This window comes from Rhinopithecus roxellana, chromosome 1 (assembly GCF_007565055.1).
Source record: "Rhinopithecus roxellana isolate Shanxi Qingling chromosome 1, ASM756505v1, whole genome shotgun sequence".
Lineage (NCBI taxonomy): Eukaryota > Metazoa > Chordata > Mammalia > Primates > Cercopithecidae > Rhinopithecus > Rhinopithecus roxellana.
In genome coordinates, this window is record NC_044549.1 from 171890274 (window position 1) to 171917336 (window position 27063).

At 37.1% G+C, this 27063-nt stretch overlaps 1 protein-coding gene across 2 annotated transcripts in view; it reads left to right on the forward strand.

Annotated features, from left to right (window-relative positions):
• ZNF385D (zinc finger protein 385D) overlaps positions 1-27063 on the forward strand; it is a 360213-nt gene that overhangs the window by 256757 nt on the left and 76393 nt on the right. For both annotated transcript variants that reach the window (XM_030933306.1, XM_030933313.1), the window contains exon 4: positions 16022-16184. In XM_030933306.1, the coding sequence (XP_030789166.1) occupies positions 16022-16184 (163 nt within the window). The remainder of the gene's footprint in view (positions 1-16021; positions 16185-27063) is intronic.

The following is a 27063-nucleotide window of genomic DNA, read 5'->3' on the forward strand; positions in this document are numbered from 1 at the left end:
AATAGCAAAGACTTGGAATCACCCCAAATGTCCATCTGTGACAGACTGTATTAAGAAAATGTGGCACATATACACCATGGAATACTATGCAGCCATAAAAAAGGACGAGTTTGCATCCTTTGTAGGGACATGATGCAGCTGGAAACCATCATTCTTAGCAAACTATCACAAGAAGAGAAAACCAAACACCGCATGTTCTCACTCATAGGTGGGAACTGAACAATGAGATCATTTGGATTTGGGAAGGGGAACATCACACATCGGGGCCTATCATGGGGAGCGGGGAGGGGAGAGGGATTGCATTGGGAGTTATACCTGATATAAATGACGAATTGATGGGTGCTGACGAGTTGATGGGTGCAGCACACCAACATGGCACAAGTATACAAGTGTAACAAACCTGCACGTTATGCACATGTACCCTAGAACTTAAAGTATAATAAAAAAAAAATAAAAAATAAAAAAATAAAAAAATAAAAAAAATGAAAAAAACATCACTTAGACAACGGATGTATTTCAGATTATAATGTCTCAACTTGTCATAAAATATAGATGTTTACTAATTTTTTAAACTAACTTTGACCTTGGTAAATTCAAACAATTTGGAAATTAAGATATCATAGAAATTCAGATTGTCTAAAAATTTTTTAAATATCTGCAAAGTCAAAATGTTAATAAATCTTTTTTTTTTTTTTTTTTTCTTTTGAGATGGAGTTTCGCTCTTGTTGCCCAGACTGGAGTGCAATGGTGCGATCTCGTCTCATCGCAACCTCCACCTCCCAGGTTCAAGCAATTCTCCTGCCTCAGCCTCCCAAGTAGCTGGGATCACAGGCATGCACCACCACGCCTGGCTAATTTTGTATTTTTAGTAGAGAAGGGGTTTCTTCATGTTGAGGTTGGTCTGGAACTCCTGACCTCAGGTGATCCACCCACATCGGCCTCCCAAAGTGCTGAGATCACAGGAGTGAGCCACCGTGCCTGGCTGAAAATTTTAATAATTCTTACTTAGAGAAAATGTATTTCTTCTTCAGTGCTAATAGCAAATGCCATTGGAAAAAAAAAAAATACATGCCAAATGCAGTCTCTGTTTGGCATTTCTTCCTCAAATCATTGAATGTACTTTTAAGAGGTTAATTTAAAAATGGAAAATTGGCCTGGTGCGGTGGCCCGTGCCTATAATCCCAGCACTTTGGGAGGCCGAGGCAGGTGGATCACAGGATCAAGAGATCGAGACTGTCCTGGCTAACACAGTGAAATGCTGTCTCTACTAAAACTGCAAAAAAAAAAAAAAAAAAAAATTAGCCGGACGTGGTGGTGGGCGCCTGTAGTCCCAGCTACTCAGGAGGCTGAGGCAGGAAAATGGCCTGAACCCGGAAGGTAGAGGAGCTTGCAATGAGCCGAGATCACGCCACTGCACTCCAGCCTGGGCGACAGAGCAAGACTCCGTCTCAAAAAAAAAGAAAAAAAAAAGAAAGAAATCTCACTGAGTTGCAGCTTTTTGTTGGTTTCTCCACATTTAGAAGACAGGGGTGCTTACATTTTGTAATTATTGAGACTTTTAACTGATGTATTTGTAAAATTTTAAAAAGTACATGATTTACTGAATGGACCCTTTTTTCTCTGGTTACAATAGACAGCAACGAATGGCACATTCAAAAGGAAGATGTGGTGTGGTTTTCTCCCCTATATTTATCAGGGAGAAAAAGAATTCTATGTGAAGTTGATCTTTAAATTCCCTTTCTCTAGATGCCAGGGTGAAACCTATTCAACTAACAGTCTTAGTTCAGATATGTTAATAACATTCATTAAGACACAGCTCTCTTTTATATCTAGTCAGCCCTTGATTAATACCCGCATCCTGCCTTCCTGCTTTTGACCTCCCCTTTATAAGGTTTCCGTAAATGTTAATTCCATCTACTACAATTTTAACTCAGGGCGAACAACCTTACTGCCAGGTTTGGAGGACAACTCACTGTAGCCTTCTATAGTTGGACTTTACCAATCCCCATTTTCCTGTTCTAGTGATAGGACTTTTATCCTTATGAATTTGGCCTCTAGTGAACAAATTCTGAGAGATGATTTTCTATATACAGAGAGAAATATGTTAACTTTCTAGTTACTTTAGTGTGAGATGAAAAGAGAATGATTCATTCTTTGTTTGGAACTTTAAGATCTTAAGCACTTTAAGAAAAGACTTAAAGACTTTTTTAAAGCTAAGTGATGATGTATACTTTAGTCCGATGAAGAATTTGGAAATATGTTGTCCCATAAATGGTCAGTTGGAGTCTTAATTCACTCATTCAAATGTTGCAGCTGATAAAGGATTGTGTTTCAGTGGTTAAACAGGAAAATACTTTTTATTTGTCTTTCAAATGACATTTCCCAGTGGCTTCAGTTACCATCTGTTGCTGATTAATTTCCCAATTTAGTTACAGCCTAGAATTCACCCCTAATCTACAGACCACATTGCTACAGAGCTCACATTTTACTTAGGTGTTTTTAAGGATCGTTAAATTCAACATAACCCAACTCATGCTCTTCCCCCAAACCTTGGGACTTCTTTTAATATCAACCATTCTAGGAAATGAAATCTCCAATCATGCATTTGCAAGAGGCAGAAATCTGCCAGGCATCTTTGAGACCATCCCTCAGAATTCACCATCAATTCTGAAAAATTTTAATTTACATAGTAGTCAAATGATTACTCGTTTCTCTGTTTTCACTGTCATAATCAAATTCTTAGATGTGGCCATCTCTTACTTGTGCCACTATAATGATCCTTTTACCTTTCATTCCTTCCCCAGTCTTGCCCTCCTCTTCTCATCTAGACTCCCTGCCCATGCCAGAGCAATGTCATACAAATGCAAACATGTTTTATTTCTTTAAAAAAAAAAAAAAAAAAACTTGCACAGCCTTCCATGTTAACAGAATAAAGCACATAATCTTTAAATGAACCTACAAACTTTGTGCAAGAACTGACTTCTCTCCCCATCACCTGCTTTATATTCCCAGGGATACTTCCTGTTGTCTGAAAGTTTCACATTTGGGAATATAAACAAAACATTGCATAGTCTTTTATATTTTGTTTAGCATAGCATATCAGTATGAGTTTATTGGAATAGGTACTGAAAAATTGAAGAAGACCCTCAAATAGAGTGATGCTCATAATATTATTTAATCCATTTATGGGCCTGTGATAGACTGAGTGAAATTACATGAGTTAATTGTCACAAAAATCAATAATAATTCCTATGCACTATTTAGTCTTATGTCTTCTGAAGGATAAGCCACCGTGAAATCACATAATAAGGTTATTTATCATTATACACTCTCTTTTGGGTTGAGAAGTGGGGCTACAAGTTTGGTTTCTGGAGTTAGACTTCAGTACAAGTTCTCTTCTGTTCATACTCTGTGGTTAAGTTGCTCTAGCTCTTAAATTCTCAATCCACCCATCTATAAAATTCCCAAGATAGTTGCAATTGCCTCATAGGCTTTTAAAAGGAATAAGTGAGAATATTCATATCATGTATTCATTCACTTATTCCACATGAAATATTCATATCAAGTCTTCAGCTCACTACCTGACACATTGGAGTGTTCCATAAATGCTTCACACAAACAACCACTGTGTGACAGAATAGCAGTATCTCCTTAATACATTTATGACACACTAAACTCTTCCTCCAAGAATCACCACGGGAAAAATTCCTCTGGCCAAAATTCTACCAAGGACTACTAAATACTATTGGTGGATAGTGTGCAGTTAGCACCTAACTAAACACTAAACCCTTTGGATTAGAACTTTATTGCTGACACAACTCACTGACACCTGCTACATAGCCAGACAGAAAACATAAACACAATTTTTTTTCTTAATGCAGTAGGAAAACTTTTAACACAAAAAGAAATCAGTTATGTGTACATGTTCAGATAATTCAGGCTTCTAAAGTCATTGCCACTGTCCCTTCCCAGCTTACACTCCCTCCCTCCAAGAGTTAATCTGGTCCCCAAACCACTTCTTTCTGCAATTTTAGTTACATAAAAGTCGCTGGGCGTGGTGGCTCACATCTGTAATCCTAGCACTTTGGGAGGCCAAGGCAGGCAGATCACAAGGTCAGGAGTTTGAGACCAGCCTGGCCAATATGGTGAAACCCCGTCTCTACTAAAAATACAAAAATTAGCCAGGCATGGTGGCAGGTGCCTGTAGTCCCAGCTACTCGGGAGGCTGAGGCAGGAGAAATGCTTGAACCAGGGAGGTGGAGGTTGCAGTGATGAGCCAAGATCATGCCATTGCACTCCAGCCTGTGTGACAGAGTGAGACTCCTGCTCAAAAAAAAAAAAAAAAAAAAAGTTAAAACAAAAGCAATGCTTTCTCTGGGTCTACCAAATATTTTTCTAAGTCTAGGAGGAATGCATTATTTAAGAAGTTGGATGATTTCCCCAGATTTTGCATATAAAATGTCCTACTTCAAAGATCTTTTTGTTCACAGGGATGTCCTAAGATGTTTGAAAAGTTTGCTGAACTTTTCTTAAAAAACTGTCTTTACTTTTTTCCCAAAACCATAATTTTCATAAAAGCACAGTTTATTCACAATTTTCATCCATATCTAGAATTTCAGCCAGGGCACTAAATTGATTTATACAGAAGAACATTCATTATCCTTTATTTTGGCCAAAAATTGGTATTTATTCTCATTATAGGGTCCTATTCTATCCCAGGAAGCCATAGATACTGTGACATAATTTATCTTACTGAATTTGGTGAAGCTCTTGACAATTATTCTAAGGGTTGGTGTCTTTTTCTCCTAATTTTCTACGTATTCTTTATATAGCTGGGAGATTAACCCCTTTGCAAAAGGAGTTAAACATTTTTTTTCTAGTATTTTTACAAATTTATATTACTTTGCCTATGGTTTTTTTTTATAGAGAAGTTTTTGGGGATTTTTGTTTGTTTTATTAAGAGAAAGTGTCTCACTCTGTTGACCAGGCTAGAGTACACTGGCTCACTGCAGCCTCAAATTCCTGGACCCAAGTGATCTTCCCACCTCAGCCTCCTGAGTAGCTGGGACTGCAGGTACATGCTACCACACCTGGCTTTAAAAAAAATTTTTAGTAGACTTGGGAGTTTTGCTTTGTTGCCCAAGCTGGTCTCAAAATCCTGGCTTCAAGTGATCTTACCACTATGGCCTCCCAAAGTGCTGGGATTACAAGTGTAAGCCACTATGCCAGGCTAGAAGATTTATACATGTAACTTAATTTTTTAGTCTGACTTGTTTACCACTCTATCTCTCATTCCCCAGTACCTACAAGAGCATCTGGTGTGCAGTAACTGTTCAATAAGTTCTTTGTGAATGAATGAACAGCTAAAGGAATTGAATATGGGTAGACTCCACCAAAAGAGTTGGGGTTTTAGAGGTTACTTATGGTCTTGTTCCCCAGCCTTTCTCAATGTAACCAACGTGCCTCAGAGAACTGTGATGATGTTTATTTTAACACTGGCAAAACATTTGGCTCAACTGTAGGCCATTATTTTGTGGACCTTGTGGATTTCATTAATAATTGAACATTTTAGAAATGATCTTTGGGACAAGTTCATAAAAGGAACAATCAGAACTATTCTCAGATTTATGAATTAGAGATTGCAAATTCTGCAAAACTATAGAGGGAAGACCTTCTTTGACTTATGGAGGAGTAAGAAATTTAGTCTTTTCCCCTAAGGTGTTCTTCAGCCAACACAGAGTATATGTTATGTGACTACGTAGGGAGGAAATGTGTTAATGATGCCATACTCAATTTCTCTGTGTTGGTTTTAGAGCATAAATATTTCATTTTAGAAGTTTAAAAATGATGTTAACAAAGGACTAGCATTTCCCGAGTACTGAAAATTTTTATGTGCATATTTAAAAGAATTTTGTCTTTTAGATAACCCTTAAAATGCAGTCATCACTGGAATTATTCATTGTGCTTCTCAGATTTAAAAAGAACCTGTTAGTTATTCATTTAAATGTTTAAAAAGCGAAACAATCTCCATATTATTCCTTTGCTACATCCCTTGAAAAGAGAGGTCCCATAAATAGCACAATTTGTGTTTGATGATAAGCTTCGTCCCAGAGAAAAAATAATAGTTGGTGTTTGTGCCAGATGGTTTTCCATCATTAAGTGCCATAAAAAATCCCCTGAAGTGTGTTCAACAGATAAGGCAAAGTGCCAAAGAATGACAGAGAATTAAGTTAAACCCTGTTCACATACAAAATCCATTGAGACTCCATATGCATATTTCCATTTTAAAATCAAAATGTGAAATTAATTCAACATGAATTTAATAGGCAACTATTTAGAGATGTATGATAGATCCCAGGGAGAGGTTGATGAGTAATATCAGGTCTTCCTCTCTCTGTTATGAGATCCACTCTCTGTCAGGAGAAACAGGCATTTAACCCTTCTCATGGCAATGATGTAAGTGCTACAATGCAGATGTACCTGAGACTACATGGAAAAGGTGGCATCCCAACATCTATTGGGTAAGTACAGGTGCTCCATGCAGAGGGAACTCTTTATACAAGGGCTTAAAAATGATTCTTCTTGTAACATTTTCCTTATGAAAATAAAGTGAGGAGAGCTATTGTTCATTTATCTACACTACACATGGTTATTCTTGCTAGAGAGCAGACATTGGGAGTAGCAGAGAGGGGAGCATTTGCTGGAGGAGGAAATAAAGGATTAGAGGAGACACATTTTATTTATGCCAGGATATAAAACAAATTTTTCTCTGCTGTTGATATAAACATCTATAACAAGTTGACCCTTGAACATAATTAGAGTCAACATTTCTAATTCTTCCCCACCCTATTCAAATGATGTGTGTCACACATGGAGCCAGGTATTAAGCTATGGGCATTCTGAAGGGATTTTGTACACTGGTTGAGCAGCTAGACAAAGTTGTTTCTCTGAATTTTCTCAGTTTTGTACAAACTTGAAATTTTTGTGTTTCTATCAGTAGAGTTAAAACTCATTTGAGATCTCTGATTTAGGAAAAGCTCCAAAAAAGATTGAGCAAATTTAGCAGAACCTGTCTTCCTTCTTAGCTAGATTAGATTTTGTGTGCTGGCTTCCAAAGCCCACTGCTATCCTCTGTTCCTCAATCAGGACTCCTCTCTTAGAGTTCAAGGAGATAGCTGTTTGAATTCAAGATATACAAAAGCAAGGGTTTCTTTCATAACAGGAACCAGGCAGTAACTCTCAAATTAGCTTCTCTCACTCAGGTAAGCACGCTCTATTTTATCATTCATGTTAGATACTTGAAAACATTAAATACTTAATGTTTAGGAATCATGAAGTTTATAGATGAGTTGAGAAGCTTTGAAAAGATAAGTGACCCCATTTAGACTATTTTTTTCACAACCATGTAAGTAATTAGTGACAAAGTACTTTCTTTGCTTATAAAAATTAGTTACCTAATGTATCTGAGAATCTGTGACATGCTTCTCTTCTTTTTCTTAATGTGTATTTAAAAATTTTTTTCCCACTGAGTAATGGTGTATGAAAATCACAGTAATCTTGTGGTATTATCTTTCCCCCCCTTTTTTCTATTCCTGTAGCTATTACTGTTCATTTCTGTATTGAAGAGTATAGAAGACACGATTACATTTAAAGTAAAGCATCAATCACTTGAGCTCAAAAGAATACTCTTAATTGAATCATGTTTTTCACTTTGGGAAAAAATTTGAGTGAATATTCATTTTTATTGATAATGTAATCTTCTATTTACATGATAACTATACAATAACAAGTTGAAATGAATTATTAAATATTCTATATGGGGCATGTAATTAAGAAACAAAAATATCTATATCCTGCCTTTTTTCACATTGCATAATTTGTATTCACAGCAGTAAGGAAAATTTATAACAATGAACTATTCTATCTTTAAATATCTTCCTCAAATGTTTTGTTAAGTAGAGCAGTAGAGAAGACAATCTCTTGGCTTACCAGCATGATTTCTGTTTGCCTGTTGGCTAGGGAATTTTCTCAATACAAAAGCCGTAAGTATATAAGGAAAAAAACTAGACATGGCTAACACTAACTCAGTTTAATGCAAATAAAACAGTGGATTAGATACTTCTTTGTTATAGTGAAGTTTTAAGAGTTTGATACAGGGGTTGATTTTTGCTTATTATTACTGTCATTATTTTGATTGAGAAGGGGGTTCTTGTAGCCCCTGCAAACTGTATCATAACAATGCATTCAATATAGAGATATAAGTAATGAGATCAGGAATTGCCCAGTGACAATAATTTCCTTGGAGAAAAAAGATAAACTCTGGAAAGAGAAAATCACAAGGACTTGGAAAGCACTCATATGTAATGTTAGAATTATAAGGATGTTTTCAAAGTTAATTTGCTATTTGAGTTCATCCTTCTTGGATAGAAGTTCCCTAAGTACACATGTGTCTGAGTTATTTTTGACATGTTTTTAAGGAAAAAAATCATTTGATAATTTTTAGGGGGAGTAATATACATTATTCACATAAAAATGTTCTATCTTCAAATAATTCTACATTCATCTTAAAAAACCAGAACTTCAGCAAGAAGTGCCAAAAGAAATGGCCACTTTGGGAGAAAAATGCATTTATACTTAAGATGAATAGTTTTTAAACTTTAGAGTTAACCAAATCACCTGCAGGGCTTGTAAAGTACCCATTACTGAGCCTCCCTCTCATAGTTTCTGATTCAATATGTCCAGGATGGAGATTGAGAATTTGTATTTCTAACAGTGTCCCAAGCCCATGCTATGATGTTAAGATTGCTGGTTTGGGGACCAGAGTTTGAGAACAAATGCTTTATATGAATGTTAAATGAAGTTGAGAGTTGATAATCAAAAAGTTAAGATGAGTAAGAATTTGGAAATCTTCTGCTGAACTGGTATATACAAAAGTGATATTCCAATTATCCAAAAAGCCACTGAGTAATTAGAATGCATACTGATCTTCACACATATGGCTGCACCTGTGCATGTGACTTAACTAGTCGGATTGAGTGGGTGTATGCAACTACTCTCTCAGGTTCCAATCAGCCTAGTTGTACTAACTCTGATTGAAGGTGGGGAGGTTTCCAGTGACTCAAGGGCCAATTAAATGCTTTCAAATTCAAGGTTTATTGCAAGGCTTTCACATACCAATAACTATGCAAATATATTCAACACACACAGACAGTAATAAGAAAAAAAGGGGAATAAACTACTGATGAGTAGCTCAGGAGACCAACACATTGCTGGCCATGGTTTTGGGGTGTTGCAGCACTTAGGCAGAAAGGAGGCCTCAGAATTCTCACCAGCAGGGCATCTGCAGGCATCTTAGCCCTTGTTGGTTTCTTTTCTGTTTCTATGACCCTTCACAGGTTTGTTCATGGCCATTATCTCAGCAGTCTTTTGGCTTCACTTACTTGCCGAGTCTCATGGTGTCTGGACACAGGAGGTGCTACTTTATCCCCTCAGTCTACCATATATATCTTTATAACTTTGAGAGGTCAGCAGTTTCACTGTGGGCTGAGTCACTTGTCATAAGTGACTCCATTTTGAGACATTTAGGATCATAAAACAGTAATATATATTATCAACATTAAAAAAACAAAGATAGGTCGGGCGCCGTGGCTCACGTCTGTAATCCCAGCACTTTGGGAGTCCGAGGCGGGTGGATCACGAGGTCAGGAGTTCGAGACCATCCTGGCTAACATGGTGAAACCCCGTCTCTACTAAAAATACAAAAAAACTGGCCGGGCGCGGTGGCGTGCGCCTGTAGTCCCAGCTAATCGGGAGGCTGAGGCAGGAGAATGGCGTGAACCCGGGAGGCGGAGCTTGCAGTGAGCCGAGATTGTGCCACTGCACTCCAGCCTGGGTGACAGAGCGAGAGTCCGTCTCAAAAAAAAAAAAAGATAAAATTTTCAACTTTTTTTCCTGTAGTCATTTAAGATTCTAGGATATTATATTTTATCTGATAATTTTTATCTCTGAAATAATCTAAGCTAAAATTTAATAAATTAGATTAAAAAAAAAAAAAAAAGGAAAGAAAATTTCAGTTGGCTGGAGTGTTCTCTTCTTTCTCCAAGGAGGATGGTGACATCTCTAATAACCATTGTTTTTTTCTTTTCTGGTGTTACATTTTAATATTGCAGGGGAAGAAAAAAATCATTCCTCTATCCTTCGTAATTCTTAGCTGGGACAGACCCTTACAACAAAAGACAGATTAACAAAAGAAAAAACAAACAAAAGTTTACTAAGTTGTATACCTGAGGCATGCATGTGCGATGACCCAGAGAAATTAGTAAACCCCAAGAGTAGACTCAAAGAGGTGACTTTGACTTCAGGTTTGAATAGCCAGTCCCTTTACCCCTTTAGGGTTTCAGCATCCTTTGCTGAAATAAGGAAAAAAGTTTATAGAGAAAGGCCCAGTTATGGGGAAGTGGCCAGGAGGAATACTGTAAACAAGAGTAACTGTGTTATGCAGATTTCAATTCATGCCTTCTCCATTGATCAGAGTCTCTAGTGATTTAGAGTCATCCTCATCTTCCTGGTACTGGGAGGGAGATACATAGATGTAAATTTCTCTTTTAAAAAAGGGTTACTTCTCTGTTCTGAGAAATTCTCCTTTGTCTGCTATTTCTGAAAATAATCAGCTCAAAATGGTCTTTATACTATATTTGCAGTGGAATATTCTGGTCTCCTATTGTAGTTACCTTTTGGGTTCTTCTTGCCCACTGCACACAAAAAACCAGTTCACTGAGACCCTGGTATTGCAGTAAAGAAAGAGTTTAATTAACATAAGGCTGGACATGTGGGAGAGCTCAAGTTATCACTCAAATAAGTCTCCCCAAAGCCTCTGAGGTTAGTGTTTTTCAAGGACAATTTGGTGGGCAGGGGACTAGAGAATGGTTGCCACTGATCAGTTGAGGATGCAATCATAGGGGTGTGGAAAATGTAATGAGTCCTCCTCTGGGTGGGGGACCACAGGACCTGTGGAATCATGAGTCATGAGTTTTGGTGGGGTTCCTCAGTTGTCAGAATGCAAAAGTCTGAAAAACATCTCAAAAGACTAACTTTAGGTTCTACAATAGTGATGTTATCTCTAGGAGCAATTAGGGAGGTCACAAATCTTGTGACCTCTGGCCACATGACTCCTGTGCAGTAAGGGATTATAATAACTAAGCCTACATTTTAGCAGGATTCAGATTCCTTCCATAATCCTAATCTTGTGGCCTTTTGTAGGTCTTACAAAGGTGGTTTCAGCCCTGAACAAGGCGGGGATCAATTTCAGGAAGGGACTATTATCCTTGCTTCGATGTTAAACTATAAATTAAATTTCTCCCACGGTTAGCTTGGCCCACGCCCAGGAATGAGCTAAAATGGCCCACCTGCGAGGTTATAAGCAAGATGGAGTCAGTCATGCTGAATGAACTTCTCTTGCTTTCATAATCTTTGCAAAGGCAGTTTCACTCCAGTCATATTTTGGGGTGGCATGTCCTGAATTCCATCAATGGGATAATGTTTATTTTCTTTTAATACAAATTTAATGTATGATAAAATCACATAATATCACAAGCTAAAAAGGCCACCTTGTTCTTTTTGAAATTATTTGTGTTCCTGAAAATTGATTAGTTATGGTTACTGGATATATATGCTTATATTAAATGTCTGAGTTTTTAAAAAGCAAAAGACATGTTTTGTAAAAGAGATGTAAAAAGTATACAAGGTATTGGTGCTAATGGAATAAAAGAAATACCTAAAGAGTAACTTCTCAGTGAATTTTATAGGGCAAAAACAATTTATACAGAAGTTTCTTACTTAGCCAAATGAGATAAATGTGCATGTGCATGTTTCAAAATGACAAAACCCCTCTCTCAAATGTTAGCTAATTAAGACTTATTTTTATCTACTGAAACTTCAGTTGCATTTCAACTAAAAACCATTTTGAAATATTGAAGATAAAATTTGAAGATTGAAAAGTGGCTGGCTACTGATGACTAAAATGTGGTGATTACATCTAAAATAGCGTTCTGTTCTACAGGAACGCGTGTGTGCATATCTTTAATGTCAGCACTTGCCTCTGGGATGACACTTATTAGATTTAATAGTGTCATGTGCTATTTCAAGATTGGCATAGTGGATTTTATAACACAATGTGCTAATATTCCACTTATTATTTAAAGTGTTAAAAGAAAAACTATAGACAAATTAAATTTAGCAGAGTTTAATTGAGCAAAGAACAATACAAGAATTTGACAGCCTCTAGAACCAGGAAAGGTTTAATAAGACTCCAGGGCTCTCACGTGCCTGAGTAACATTTATAGACACAAAAAGGAAAGTGACATACAGCAAGCAGAAATGAGGTACAGAGATAGCCTGATTGGTTAACTCTCCCGGTTTGTCCTATTTGAACTTGGTTTGAACGGTTGGCTGCCTGTGGTTGACTTAAGTTCAGTTGCTGTGACTGGTTTAGACTCCTCTACTTGTTATACAGTAAGTAACAGTCTGTTTATACATCAAGTTAGGTTACAGTTTACTATGTATGCAGAAACTTTTAGGCCAAATTTAAGATAGGTGGGAAGGTAGCTTTAGGCTAAACTTAATTCAGTTTAATTAAAGTGAGTTGTTAAAGCTCAAATCTTACTGTTTTGCTCACATCCATATGTACTATGATCACTCAGTTCTGCTTTAGTTTTAAAATACAAAATTCTGAAATATGGTACAATGAATTAGTACAGTTACTTATTTAACTTAGAAGTCATGTCTGTGAAAAATAATTATTTGCATGTGTATTGGGAATTCCCAGGTGTCTGGGAATGACTTGCCTCAGAAAATTGCTGATAAATAATAGGACACAATCTCATAGGGAATTTGTTGTGCTAGTATATGGTATAACTATCCTACACTTCTCTGCTCAAAAGAAAAGCAGAGGAGGCCCAAAGAGACATCCCAGGCCAACTGGTGCTTTAAAGAAATCTCTCAGTAAAATTCTTTCTTAGGCTGCAGCATTTTTATAGTCACAGAAAGATAAAATATGGATAAATAATCAATCTGCTTTAATCTATGTGTCTATCTGCATCTATCAAGTGGCCTAAAGGGGAAGGAGACTGGCTGGGTTTTCTGCCTTCACACAGGGAATACACTGTTATACAGCATACCTGAATCAAGGTAGACTTAGAGTTATGGGGTCACTATAGATAAATTAGAAAAAATTATGGTAGGATAATCTAGGAACAGTCCAATAAATTCTATAAACATTACATAAAAGTCAATGATAAAGAAAATTTAAAATATCTAGAAGGGTTATCTGTCTCTATTAGCCTTCCAACCTGTATGTCCACTTCCACCCCAACACACATACCCTGCACAATTACAATCATATTGTTATTGATGTCCTGTGCAACCATCACACCACTATACTCATTTTCTCCTAAATTCTACATTTCTTGGTTTATCTATAACACCTTGGACCCTCATACAATTTATTTATTTTTAATTTGGAAAAGATTTATTTGCCTTTAAATCAGATAATTTATAATTAAAATAATTATTATCAAGGTGTTTTGGTACTGTCATTCAATAAATGAGCGAGTATGCATTTCATTTTGTCTTATTTTGCATCTTAAGATATTAAGTGTGTCTGTTGGGAGCCTATCAACTTCTGGTCATTTTGTCACTCTGTTCTTCCCGCAACTCTCCGAGCTGTTTCACTTGTTGGAGGGCGTTGGTTTAGTTTTGCCTGTGCAGAGAGGTTTTTGTTTGTTTGGTATTTGGGTTTGTTTTGTTTTGGTTTTGTGTTTTTTTTTTGGTGTAAGACTTTCTTAACTTGTGGGCTTCTTTTGTAGTAAGTTTCTTAATTTCAAAAATAGTGATAATCACCTGGTCCTATGATATGTTAAGTATTGTTTAATTTTAAATGTCACTGAGAATGTTAGATTTGTTAGGAACCTATGAAATGTATATTTTGGAGGTATAAATGGAGATAGCACAGTTAATCTCACCCCCCATCTTTTAATATATATTATCTGTTAAACATTAACTTGTATCACCAAGGAAAGGGTTACTTGCAACGAGAAGAGAAACTCTGCTTTAAGGGAAATGATATAGCCAGATGCCTAAAGAAGATGACCGACTATTCTGTGATTTTAATTGAATACAGCGTATCGTTCTCAAAAATTATGGCCAAAGGACTTGATATACTAAAAATGAGAATTAGTCAGGGAAAAAATAAAAGACAAAATTTTGTCCTCAAAGTGATATTCTCCATGTAGAATCAACTTAATCCAATCTATCACTGGTTCCTCAATTAACTATAGCATGTCTTTACTTCATCTTTTGGCTCACACTATGTCTTTTGATGTTATGTGTTGTTGGAAAACTTGTAACTGATGCATGAGTGTGCTCTCTGTTCAAACTGTTTCTAATATATAATTTCCTTGTCCAGTGTTCTTTCAATAAGGGTACCTAGTCCTTTGAGGATATCTTGCTAGAATGATGCAAATGAAGATGTGGACTATTTATTTGTTAAAATAGATTATATTGCAACACCCTAGTTATCACAGTTGCTGTAATGAAGAGGACAATGTGATTATTATTTTTTGGCAAAGTGAAATATTTAGTTTAAACAAGCAATGGGAAGTAATGGATAATTTAACAGGAATAATCCTCTACTGAGATATCCTTTTGTGGGGGACATTTGGAAAGGTTAAGACCTGGAAAACCTAATTTAAGAATCTTCCTGGTCACCCTTACCCTACCCACCAACTGCAAAGTCTTTTCTCCCCCAATAAATAAACATTAATAAACATACACTTATTTAAATATGATTTTCTATCTCTATGCATTTCTTTTTTTTTGAGATGGAGTCTTGCTCTGTCGCCAGGCTGGAGTGCAGTGGCATGATCTCGGCTCACTGCAACCTCCGTCTCCGTCTCCCGGGTTCAAGTGATTCTCCTGCCTCAGCCTCCTGAGTAGCTGGGACTACAGGTGTGCACCACCACACCCAGCTAAATTTTGTATTTTTAGTAGAGATGGGGTTTCACCATGTTGGCCTGGATGGTCTTGATCTCTTGACTTCGTGATCCACCCACCTCAGCCTCCCAAAGTGCTTGGATTACAGGCATGAGCCACCACGCCCGGCAATCAATGTATTTCACTATACTGCTTCCCTACACACACACACACACACACACACACACACACACAAATGCTCTTAAGAAAATAAAACATGAGAAAATGCATATCACTCTAAACCATATATATATATATATCAGAAGGCACAAGCAAAAGAATTGGATTGTCCCATTAGGTAGTCCAAACACACTGGAACCTCCTGACAATGGACTGGGGTGTGAAAGATCCATGTGCTGAAAAAATGACACTAAGTTGAACTTCTCAGACTACCCTCAGTAAGAAGCGAGGAGAAAGAATCTGAAATTGCCCAGCTTCTGTATGTTCCATTTGAACTTAAGCAATGCATTTGCTTTTGAACTCTAAAGCTTCAATTTCAGTCTCCAGGGTGCTTACATCCCCTGTTTTGTGAACCTTTCCTTGTAGACACCTGTTGAGGACTGTATTATAAGACACACTGTAGAAAGAGAAAATGCATTTTCCAAGCCTAGAAGGTGAAAGCTACTCTTTTCTAGGGCTCTTGTTAATCTTTGGGAGCCCAGCATCTTCTGTGGCAGAACAAAGACGATACGAGTGTAAATTCTTATTTTTTTTTCCCCACTCTCACAAAGAAAATGTTGTTGATGTGTCAGTGTTCAGCTACATTTCTCTTAAGATAAACAATAGAATATTTCTTCCTTCTATCCTGAGGTTTTAGAACTGGATTCCCATTGCTTTCTAGCATCATTCTAAATAGAACCCCACTGTTTGGCCATGGCCAGAATTAGCTCGAATGGTACCTGTTATTGAAAGGGAGTCTGTATTTGCAGTAATACAGAGAATGCCAGTTTAGAAATGAGCCTGATTGCATGGTTCATTTTGTTCTCCTTTGTAGAGCCAGGCTGCGGCCCACTACAAAGGCACGAAACATGCCAAGAAGCTCAAAGCACTGGAAGCCATGAAAAATAAGCAGAAATCTGTAACTGCCAAGGACAGCGCAAAGACTACCTTCACCTCCATCACTACCAATACCATCAATACCAGCTCTGACAAAACAGGTTAAGCAATGATGTTTGTTGTTGTTGTCCTCCTCGTCGTCACTGGGGGTTCCCTCCCTTGTCTAGCCCCTTGTCTGTTTACTTATGTGCCTGCCACATTGATTCATGCTTGAGCCATCTTTCTGTATAATGGTAATTGTTTCCTCTCATTTTTCCAAACCCCTATGAGATTAAGATAATCACTAATTATATTCCAGATTTTGCATTTTGCAAGAGTCCTGTGGCTGTTTCAGAGGAATAGTCATAAAAGGCATTTGAAGCCATGTACCCCGTAACTCTTTTTGAGAAATGAACCTTTTCAGTGTGCAGTATTTGCATCTTGTATGCAGCACCTTAGCTTATAACTGCATGGCAGATTTGATTTAACTGTGAGTACACAACAAAGTATGCTAAATGAATCGAGAAGGCCCCAAAAAGGGCATTATTACAGACAGGCTTTATTCTCATAAATTCCAAATACCGCATTGTTTTAAGTAGTGGCTGTGTGATACTGGGCTTGTTATGGCTGGGTAACCTTCCCTCTGCAAACACAGGTAAGTGTTATTGATACCAATTACTCTTTTTAACAGAGTCTTCACGGTGAAATAATGGCCCCTGAATAGCCCCTTGGGATAGCTCCTGCCAACGACCAGCTTATTCATAATAGGGGAAGCTAGTGAGGTTTCCCTAAGCTGACATTTTAAATATAAGACCACTGGTTTTCAAAATCTACAGAGAAAATATTCCTGTGTGATTCATGGATATACCCCTAATAAATCACTTTCTAGAACATAGAAACGGTTACACATCAATTGTTTTCCAGTCCATGTGAATGGCAATGGTGAGAAAACGTTCAGATCATCACCAATGGTAGTGTCTTAACTAAAAGAGAATCTTCTGAGTATGACTGATGAAAATAGAAAATAAACAGTGAACGAATAGAATACATTACAACAACCTTATTACACCGTGTAACATCTACTGGACACGTATCAGCTCTTCCAAGGATTGGGGATGCTGCAAGTGAATCTGTAAGGGATAATGATGTTCTGAGTTCCTATGGCATTTTGTATTTTCTTTACTCAGGTATTACTGGTAGATGTATCATGCTGCCCTCCCTAAGAACCCTGTGTCCTCCCTCAGCCCGAACACATGTCTCATCTTTGTATGCTGGCACCTGGTCTGGCATGGGGTAAATGCTGAGTAAAATGTCTGTTGAATGACTGAGGCTTATTTCACTCCTTTAGTTTGGTTCTCTGATATAGCCAAGTTTGTGCCACTACATACTAAAGAGGAAAAAAAGATAGGCTTGTCATACTCACTTCTTTGTTATCCAGAGCAAGAGCTGGATTGTGCCATTGTGTTAACTGAGATGTAAAACCTTTTAAAAAGTACTGGTCTTTTCTCTAATCATCTAAGACTAACTGCTTTATTTTGAGGACTGAAAGAGAATGAGTGGGGGATCACCAAAGCAGCATCTGGCATAGAGAAGTGCAGAAAAATCCTGAAGCCTTTCGATGCAAAGAAGGTAGTAGGTAGGAAGAACAAAGAGATGAGTTTGATGTAAAGGGTTAAAGTGACATTTTTCCTTGCTTCCAATTTTTTCTACTTTTAGACTTTTGTAATCAAGAATTCATGTTTGGGTTATCTTGACTTTTTTAAAATAAGAAAATATTTGTTTCATTAAGGATGCACATCATTTAAAAATATATGTATGGTAGGTAGAGCTGCTAACTTGGGTTAAGAAAAGCCCCCAAGTGTGTTGTCTCTGTTAAGTAAATGAGTTGTGACCACATACCTTCATCTCTTAACTTAGAGACTAGAATGTGTCAACCTAGAATAATCCAAAGGGTCAGAATTTAGTTTAAAGAGAGTTTATCCAAGTGTAAAGTTGGAGGGTGGCTGCCCAGAAAACACAGATTCCAAAGAATGTAAGTCAGTATTCCAAAGTGTAGAAGTTTAGTATCATTTTTATCGACAAAGTTTAGGGAAGTTTAACAGAATTTCAACACCTCTTTCTATAAAAGGCTTAATGCTTAGTTAACAATAATCTGACATTGGTTGGGGTGGTCTTATTCTTTTGGGAAAGGTATATTTAACATTTTATACTGAGGATATAATTCTTATGGGGTCTTTGCACCATCTAGTCCTGGGTACAGGACAATAAAGGATGCAGTTGATCTATAACAAATATGAGTAATTGGAAGGGGGAGGCAGTCTGGTATCTGGTCTCTCCTAGTCATTTACAGAACAAGAACAATGAGGAAGAAAATTAACCCTAAAGAAGCAGAAATTGCAAACATGTTATGTGACTCAGTCTCCAGTGCTTAACCTGCCCCCCACTACCCTTGGCATAATCAATTTAGAGGGTCCTTAAATTTTATTTACTTTTACAACTTTGAAAGGTGGCAGTCTTCCAGGCTCTGTCCTTTTAGAAGCTGAAATGTTAACAAACTTTGCATTGGTCTTTTGAAGACAACATAAACATGCCAGAATTTACCTAACAGTGGAAATAGTGTTGAGATAATGAAACACCCTTCCAAGCTGGAGCTAGAGAAAATTTCAAAAGGGCAGAAGAGATAGTAAAGTCTGTAAAGTTGGTGCAAATATTCTAAAGCCAATAGAAGGAAGTGATGGACATTAGGAAAGACCTTGCTTTCCTAATCCATGAGGACCTGTATCAGGAACAAACAAAATAAAACAAACAAGCAAGTTATAAAGGTTGAGAGACTAAGAGTTCCAGCACACTCATCAGATATTTTGAGCCAAATTCTCTTTAAACTGAATTTACACAAAACTGCCTATGAGAAAAGACACCCATTTCACAGACCCTTATTCTATTTGTATTGCAATATAAACCTGAGGCATCTAGGCTAACAAATTTGAGTTTTCTTAAAGCAATTACATGTTCTTTTTATTACTATGTGCTTCCTCTTACTAATTAGTACCACTCTGAAACAAAATGAGTCTGAGCCTGGCACAGTGGCATGTGGCTATAGCCCCACCTACTTGGAAGGCTGAGGCACAAACAATCCCTTGCATCTGGGACTTTGAGACTGGACTGGGCAAAATAAGTGAGACCCCATCTCAGAAAAAAAAAGGACTCTGAGTTAATTTTGTAGAATAGTTAAATACTCGGCAGAAGAAGAAGCGGTAGATAAGACTCTAGAATCAAAGATCATGCATTTTTTAATAATAAAAAGATACAATTTTTCTGGTAATGCACAAGAATGTTTTGTGATTTGTAGGCTTGTCCATATATAAAAGATAGAGACACATGAAATCACATTTTACTAATTTATCAAATCATTTTAATAAAAAAATCTAATTATATGAAAAAAACTAATCCAATTGTATAGATTTTAAAAACCCAAACTAATTCCTTTGAAAAATGCTAAACATGTCATACTTTGGTAAATGAGAACCCCTGGAGAGGGTTGGGGCAACAATAGTGAAAAGGGCAAGAAATAGTATGGACTTTAATTAGAAAATTGATTTGGCGGTTTTCTCTAAAATACAAGCGATAGAATGAATACTCATAAAAACTAAATTTTCATAGTAAACCTACTTGATTGATATAAAGACAATTTTGATTAATAATTCCTCTTAAATTTTCAAGTCATATATTTTTTATTAGTATAAATGATAAGGTTTTATCTGCTGCCTGAGGGTGACACATATATCTAAACCATGGGGTTAGCTCCTGTTTGCTAACTTTATGATCTTGGGTTTTGTATTGCCTTTTTCTCTCACTCATTATGCCACTCTGCTAGAGTGCTGAGCAGAAAATTGTATTCAGTGATCAGCCACTGACTATTCACAGAAAGAATGCCTAGTTCATCTATCTCAAGGCAAAAACACACTTTCTAACATTAAAGAACAATTTTAGTTCTTGTGATCTAATGAAGAGTGTTAGGCTGGTGAATTTACATGTATAAAAGTTTACAGGCAAAAGTAATATTTAAAAAATGTATATTGAGCACTCTAAATTGTTAAGAGTGGTTACTGTTCATCACAGAATATTTCATAGAGCATTTCCAAAGATAGTCAGAATCATTGTCTAATCTAGTAAATGTTTTTAAATACCAAGATTTTTATTTAGAAAAACTAATGGCAAAAATTTAAAATTTATACTCAAAGAAACTAGGCAAGTGTAACTAAGTTGTGTTTTTTGTTCTATGAAATGACAAATTCAGAATTGTCTGAATAAGTTCTGCACAAGGTCATTCTCTGATCTTTCTTTACTTTTGATTCTTAGGGAATCTCATTCACGTTGTTTATCAGTTAGGTTAGGCTCGGTTATATTGCAGTAATAAACAACTTCTAAAATCCTAGCGGCTTTTGCAATATCTAATTATTTCTCACTCATACTACATATCAGCTGTGGTTTTTCTTTCATCTTAATTTAACTCCAGGACTAGGCTGACGAAGCAACCATTAGCTGGAGAATTCTATGGAAGAGGAAAAAAGGCTCTTAGAGCTTTTTAGTGGACTGGCACGTAATATTTCTCTCACTTTTCACTGGTAAGTTACATGGCCAAGCCTGATTACAATGGGGCAGGGAAGAATAATTCTCCTCTAGAGAAGCAAAACAGATATTAGTCAGCAATAGTATAACATTCTATTGTTAACTTAAATCATGAGATCTACAAATTTGGAGAGAAGAGCTTTATTTCTTATAATGAGTTATAGCCTGCAGAGTGGCCATCCTGACAGTCTGGGAAGCACAGCCTCCAGCAGAGTCTGAGAACAGGTATTTTGAGGGAGGAGAGATAAAACAGGAATTTATGCTGAAACAGTTGGCCAAGTATACATATTCAAGGGATATAGGAGGAGCTATGAATATTCACAAAGACGGGATGTATGCATGCATAGTAAGGAAACATGCATGTTACATATGACCCATGTTCATTTTGGGGTAGAGACTTTAAATAAATTACAATTAGGTCCTATGAATCAAAAGCTGAAACAGGGACATGAAGGCACTTACATATGCAGCCTCTGTAAACTGGCCAGAACCAGTCCATGGCCAGTGGTCTCTTATTAAGAGAAAGTTACCAAAGTCAGTCTCTTGTCCAGTCAAGGCTGTAGTTATGGCTTGTGAAAAGTCAGGGAGTGTTAGGCAGTGTCTGGTGGTCAGTGAGCTGCAATTGTTTCAATATTGCTTATCTTGAGTCCAGAGCTTGTAAACAAGCTAGAGAAACAAGCTGCTAGAGAAAAGAAAAATGCTGTGACAGTTAGAATGTAGTTTATTCTCTACTTGTAGGGGTGTGTGCCTTAAACTTTGTCAGGCATGGCCTTAGTTCTTATTTAGAATTTTGTATCTTATTGCCACAAAGAGTCTGTTCCTTCAGTCTTGTGGTCTCTATTTGATCACTATCATGATTTCCTTCAATTATCACTTGTGCTTACAAGTCTTAAGATTCTCTTGCCCTGTCCTTCTCCTAAGTCCAGACCTGCTTTTCCAAGGCCCATTGCTCACTTACTTGGATGACTTACCAGCATCAATACTTAATAACAGGTTCAAAAAACAAACAGGCTGGGCACGGTGGCTCACGCCTGTAATCCCAGCACGTTGGGAGGCTGAGGCGGGCGGATCACAAGGTCAGGAGATCGAGATCATCCTGGCGAACACAGTGAAACCCCATTTCTACTAAAAATACAAAAAACTAGCCGGGCGTGGTGGCGGCGCCTGTAGTCCCAGCTACTCGAGAGGCTGAGGCGGGAGAATGGTGTGAACCCGGGAGGGGGAGCTTGCAGTGAGCCGAGATCACGCCACTGCACTCCAGCCTGGGCGACAGCGCCAGACTTTGTCTCAAAACAAACAAACAAACAAACAAACAAACAAACAAACAAACAAACAAACAAAAAACAGTCCTCATCCTGACCATCACAACTTATTTTGAGTTCTGCACTTCCCAGATTTGAATGGTTTCTAGTTGTCTTTTCCTCTCCTAAGTTCTCACTTCTATTCAATTGCTAGAGTCCACTTCCCTCTGATTCCTGGAATGGTTCATGCTTTTACATGTTGTTACTACCCACATTCTGGCTTTGTAGATCTATGTCTTTCACATACATTTGGCCTAGCCTTTACGCAGGTCTAACTGCCTCTACACTTGTGTCTTGACAACCGTATCTTCATTTTACTCTCCAGCTGTACTCCACAGTACATAAACCACATCTCTTACCTATTCAGAAATCTTTAATGTACCTCTGTGCTGAATCCCATGATCACAACCTACCTTTCCAAACTTCTGTTCTACTGCTTTCCTGCAATATTTTCCATCAGAGGCACACCTTGTTTTTCCATTGTTGTTTCTTGTACTGTAGTTCTAAAACTCTGAAAAGTCTTTTACTTTTCTTCCTCCTGCCTATAAAGTTCCATAAGAACCAATTCCTTTCTAGCTGCCCTATCCTATTCTTGCTAAAGGGAATTTTTCTGTCTTTACCTTCTCTCATTGCTAGGTGGCATGCCTCTTGAGTACTCCCTTGATTAATTATTTTGCTTATGTTTTAATTTACAGAGTACTTTTTATATAAAAGATAATAAGTCAAGAGTTTTAAAACTTGGAACAATCCGTTTTGTGTTTCTGTTCTTGGATTGAAGCATGGTAAACTTTTAGACTTTCGTATTTGTGTATAGATGGTTTCATGAAAGAACCGTGGTTCTCATTAAAACAGGGGATTCTGTGATATTGCTCATCAAATTTCAGAGTTGCAAGTTTTATTACAGGTCATCAAGTCTAACCCCTAAAGGAGATTGTTGTTGTTGTTGTTTTGGGTTTTTGAGATTCTCTAGTCCTACAAGTAAAGAACACTTGACATTTCTAATGGCCCTTCAGTGACTATCAATCAGGAGTTAATTAGCCTATTGAGTATATGGATTTACCTTAGTCATCTAATTGGTAAAGTCTGAGAACATTTCTCGCTGGTTCTATTACATAATCCTCTTTATCAAGTCTCACTGAATTGCAAATGTATTCATCAGATAAAGCTACTAATTACAATTTAAATTTTCACTTTTCACTCATGACTCAGTCTTCTTTGTATCCAGTTTCCCTTTTCCTCTTTTAATTTTAAAATTATAACCCAGAGATGTACTCATCAGACTTAAAGTTACCAAAAGTAAAATACTTTTGAATGTCTTGTTAAGAAGGTCTATGAATGCAAAGGAACTTTTATTTGCTCTTGATTCATAATTGACTCTAAGTGTTTATTGGAATGCACATTATTTGTTCAGAGACTTAGAGTAATGATGATACTTTTCTAATGATAAAGAAGATATCTGACGGAAAATGATGGCCAGTGATTGAAAATAAATACACCTGGGAACAAAGCCTCATAGCAAAGTCAGTCAATTTTAAGATCACAAATCAGGATTCTTTTGTTTCCTGCACATTACCCTTCTGAACCAGCTGTTTACCTCAGGCCTAGTGCAGACAAATCTAGGTGCACATTTTTAAAAATTTTGATTTAGATAGAAGCCAAATTATGACAATAGTGAACAAATGATAAATGTGGTAGAACAACAATTTGTAAGGAAAAAGCAACCTCAGTATCCTTCAGGAAACAAGCAAATGGTTTCCTGTGGAGTAGAAGTGTAAATTAGCTTTTGTGTCTGTTTTACTAAGGAAGGTGGGAAGAGTTTGCTTTTCTTGACTTAGAATTCAAACAAATGTAACAAATATTAAAAATTATAACAAAATACAAGTTGGGCTTGATTTCAGAAAGACATATATCTCTTATATATTTGTACATAGGTTATATTATACATGAATACAAATATACACATATATTGATTTTTATGCAGGATTCTATCTTTAATGCCTGTTCCTGACATATCCTATTTATCCACATCTTCATAATAAGTGATGCACATTTTCTTTTAAGATAGACAAATGCTTTTGTGGGTTATGAACCTATACCTCTGTTGAAGTTTATGAGGCAATATAAAGTTATTTGAAAAGGGCACATTTCCATCAGCTCTTATAGATCTGCTGCAGTGGTTTACAAATGCCCCTCTTATCAATGTGGAAATTGTGCTAACTCCTGGGGTCTTTCTTTTCCTATCCATTCTCCCTCACAAAGCATCCCCGGAACAATAACTGTCATGATAAAAGACCCACTGCATACATCTTGGCACAGGAGTTGAAGCACCATTGTGAGACCATTTGTGCCTAGAGTGCTTTTTCTTTTCTTAGTACTGGCTCATGACATGCTTCAGATTGGTCAAAGAAAGAGATTTTATCAAGTGTTCCCTTCTCAAGATGTGTGATAAGTGCTAGCAGAGTGTGCTGGTAGCAGATCTTTAGAGATTGAAAAAGAGAAGGGAAATTCAGAAGTGGGGGAAAAAGCTAACCCTTATTTGAATATTGTGGTTCTAGGATCTTTGTACGTGAATCAGTGATGATAAATTTCACATTAGGAATGACATAAAAGTAACAAAATAATATATTATGTTCTTTGTTGTGCATGAGGAAATTATGATAAATGATATTTGACTGATTCTATTTGATAATGATATTTGGCTAACAAAGGTTTTGACCTAGATATATTATATTTATAACTGCTCCATGAATCACACAAAAATTTTAGAACAACTGGGTTCCTTACCTATGTATGTGCACATGTATGTATCCTGTAGGGAGGGAAAACTTTCAGTGGAATTTAGAAACTTATAGATCCTCTTTACAGGGGAGAGTGAAGCAGGGATGTAAGCAACTTAGGAGAGGGTAAATGATGTTGGAGAGAAAATAAATGGGCCCTCAAAAGAATAACCTGTGACAAAGTCTGTCCGGGTGTGATGCTGACTTACAGTCCCCACTCCTGTGATCTCCCCTGGTTGATGAAATGTCTTGGTAGAGCCTTAATGACAACTGAGTTCCTTTTGGAAGATCTATCCCTAGGCAGATAAGAGGAGTTCAGAGAAAGCACCCTCACCCCTGCATTTGCTGTTCCCCAGTTGCCTTACTGAAGTAATCAGCATACCAAAGGAACATATTTTGGGGTGGCATTTGCTGAACTCCTGCAATGCATATGCATGTGAGTATGTGTATATAGTGTGTATTTGACTGTCTTTCTTTACCAGAGATTTTACATCTACAAAGTACATGAAAACTGAACACCTAACCAGTATTTATGATATAACAGACATCTGGATGAAATTTAAAAATTAAATTAAAACTCCCAGTAGCTTTGTCTGCAGCCGCCACACTTCTGGAAACATCTGTGTCTTTGTGTGTTTGGGTGTGAGTTCATGGAGAGTTTTTGCTCCTCATTTTTATGCAATTCTTAGGAATTGAGTAGACATAAGCTTACATAACAAAATATTTCAACCACAAAAAAAATGATTCTTAAAGGTAGAAATCTTAAATATTACAAAAGAGTTGAACAATGATAAAATATGACAGAATGTCAAATGAGTATCTATAAAAACATGCAGACAGTTAGAGAATTTTGTCTCCAATATGGAAAAGTGAAAGGGTTGATATTTAATAGCAATAGACATGAAATGTGAAACAAAACATGTAAATAGTACATTTCTTGCAGTCTGGAGACAGTGTTTCTACTGAGTTCGTAGTAAAAACAAAACCCAACCTGAGACAAATATTTGAATTAAGATTTACACTTGCATTTTTCTTTTATGAATTCCAAAATCCATTGGCCTCCAATGAGTGGAGGAACACCAGGGTTCTTGGTCCTTATGCTAGTTTAGATAAAAAGACATGGACACACATACAGTGATTTTAAGGAGTGGAGACTTTAATAGGCAAGAAAGAAGGCAGAAGGAAGAAGAAGCTCTCCCGTACAGCGACAGAGGGAGTGGCTCTCCAAAGCCAAAAGAGGACACTCCAAATTGGACGGAAACCAGCCAGGTATATATAGAGGCTGGAGGAAGTGGTGTCTGCTTGGCACAGGGCTTGGGGAATTGGTTTGACCAGGCATGTTATTCACGTAGCCTGCAAAAAAAGCTAGCCCTTCCACCCTAGCCTTTTAATGCAAATGCAGGGCGCAGTGATGTTCTACATAGGTGGGGATACGTGGGGGCAGCTATGTTGCCAGGCACACGTGGGGCAAGGACAAGAAGGCCACGGGAATTGCCATGTTTGGGTGGACCCAGTTTCTAATTGCTTGCATTTGCATATCAAGGGTTGCCACCAGGCTCTAAGCTAGGGCTTTACAGCTAAACAAGAAACATCTTTAAAAATAAAAACTTCCCAAGGACCCATTTTCCTCTCTGCCTAAAATAATTTCTTAATAACTCCTACCACAGCATCAGAACTCTTTAGTGATCTAGCCCTTGCCCATCATTTTTGCCAGTCTTAACACATTTCTTCTCAACTCCTGCCCAATTACCTCATTTGAGGATTGAAAGCAAGGTGTATATGTTCTTTTGCCTGGAATATTCCTCCATTATACCTCACCCCATCCCACACTTCACATACTAATGCACAAAAGAATGCACATGTTGTGTGCCAATGCATATGTGCCTGGGTGCACACAAACATGAACAAATCCATTCATATTCTTAGTTGGCTGATTCCTACTTCTAGGCTTCTGCATAAACTCATTCCTAGCACTCACTGAATTGTATTATCCTCCTGCTTCTCAACCCCCTGAAAATATGAAATTTTCAGCTTCTTGATGAAGGATACACCTTAATTTCATACATCTTTATTCTAGCAACTAGCACAGTTTTACATTAAACCTAACAAATAGTACTGTATTATTTTTGTTTCTAAGAAGATCTTGCTAGGAATTATTTTAATAGTAAAAACTAACACATTCCAAAATACATAGTAACAACTTGAATGCACATAATCAATAAGTTTTACTAATTGAACTTTATTACATTTAACTACTTTGTGATACAAATCAAAGGTATTAACCAGTGTAGCTC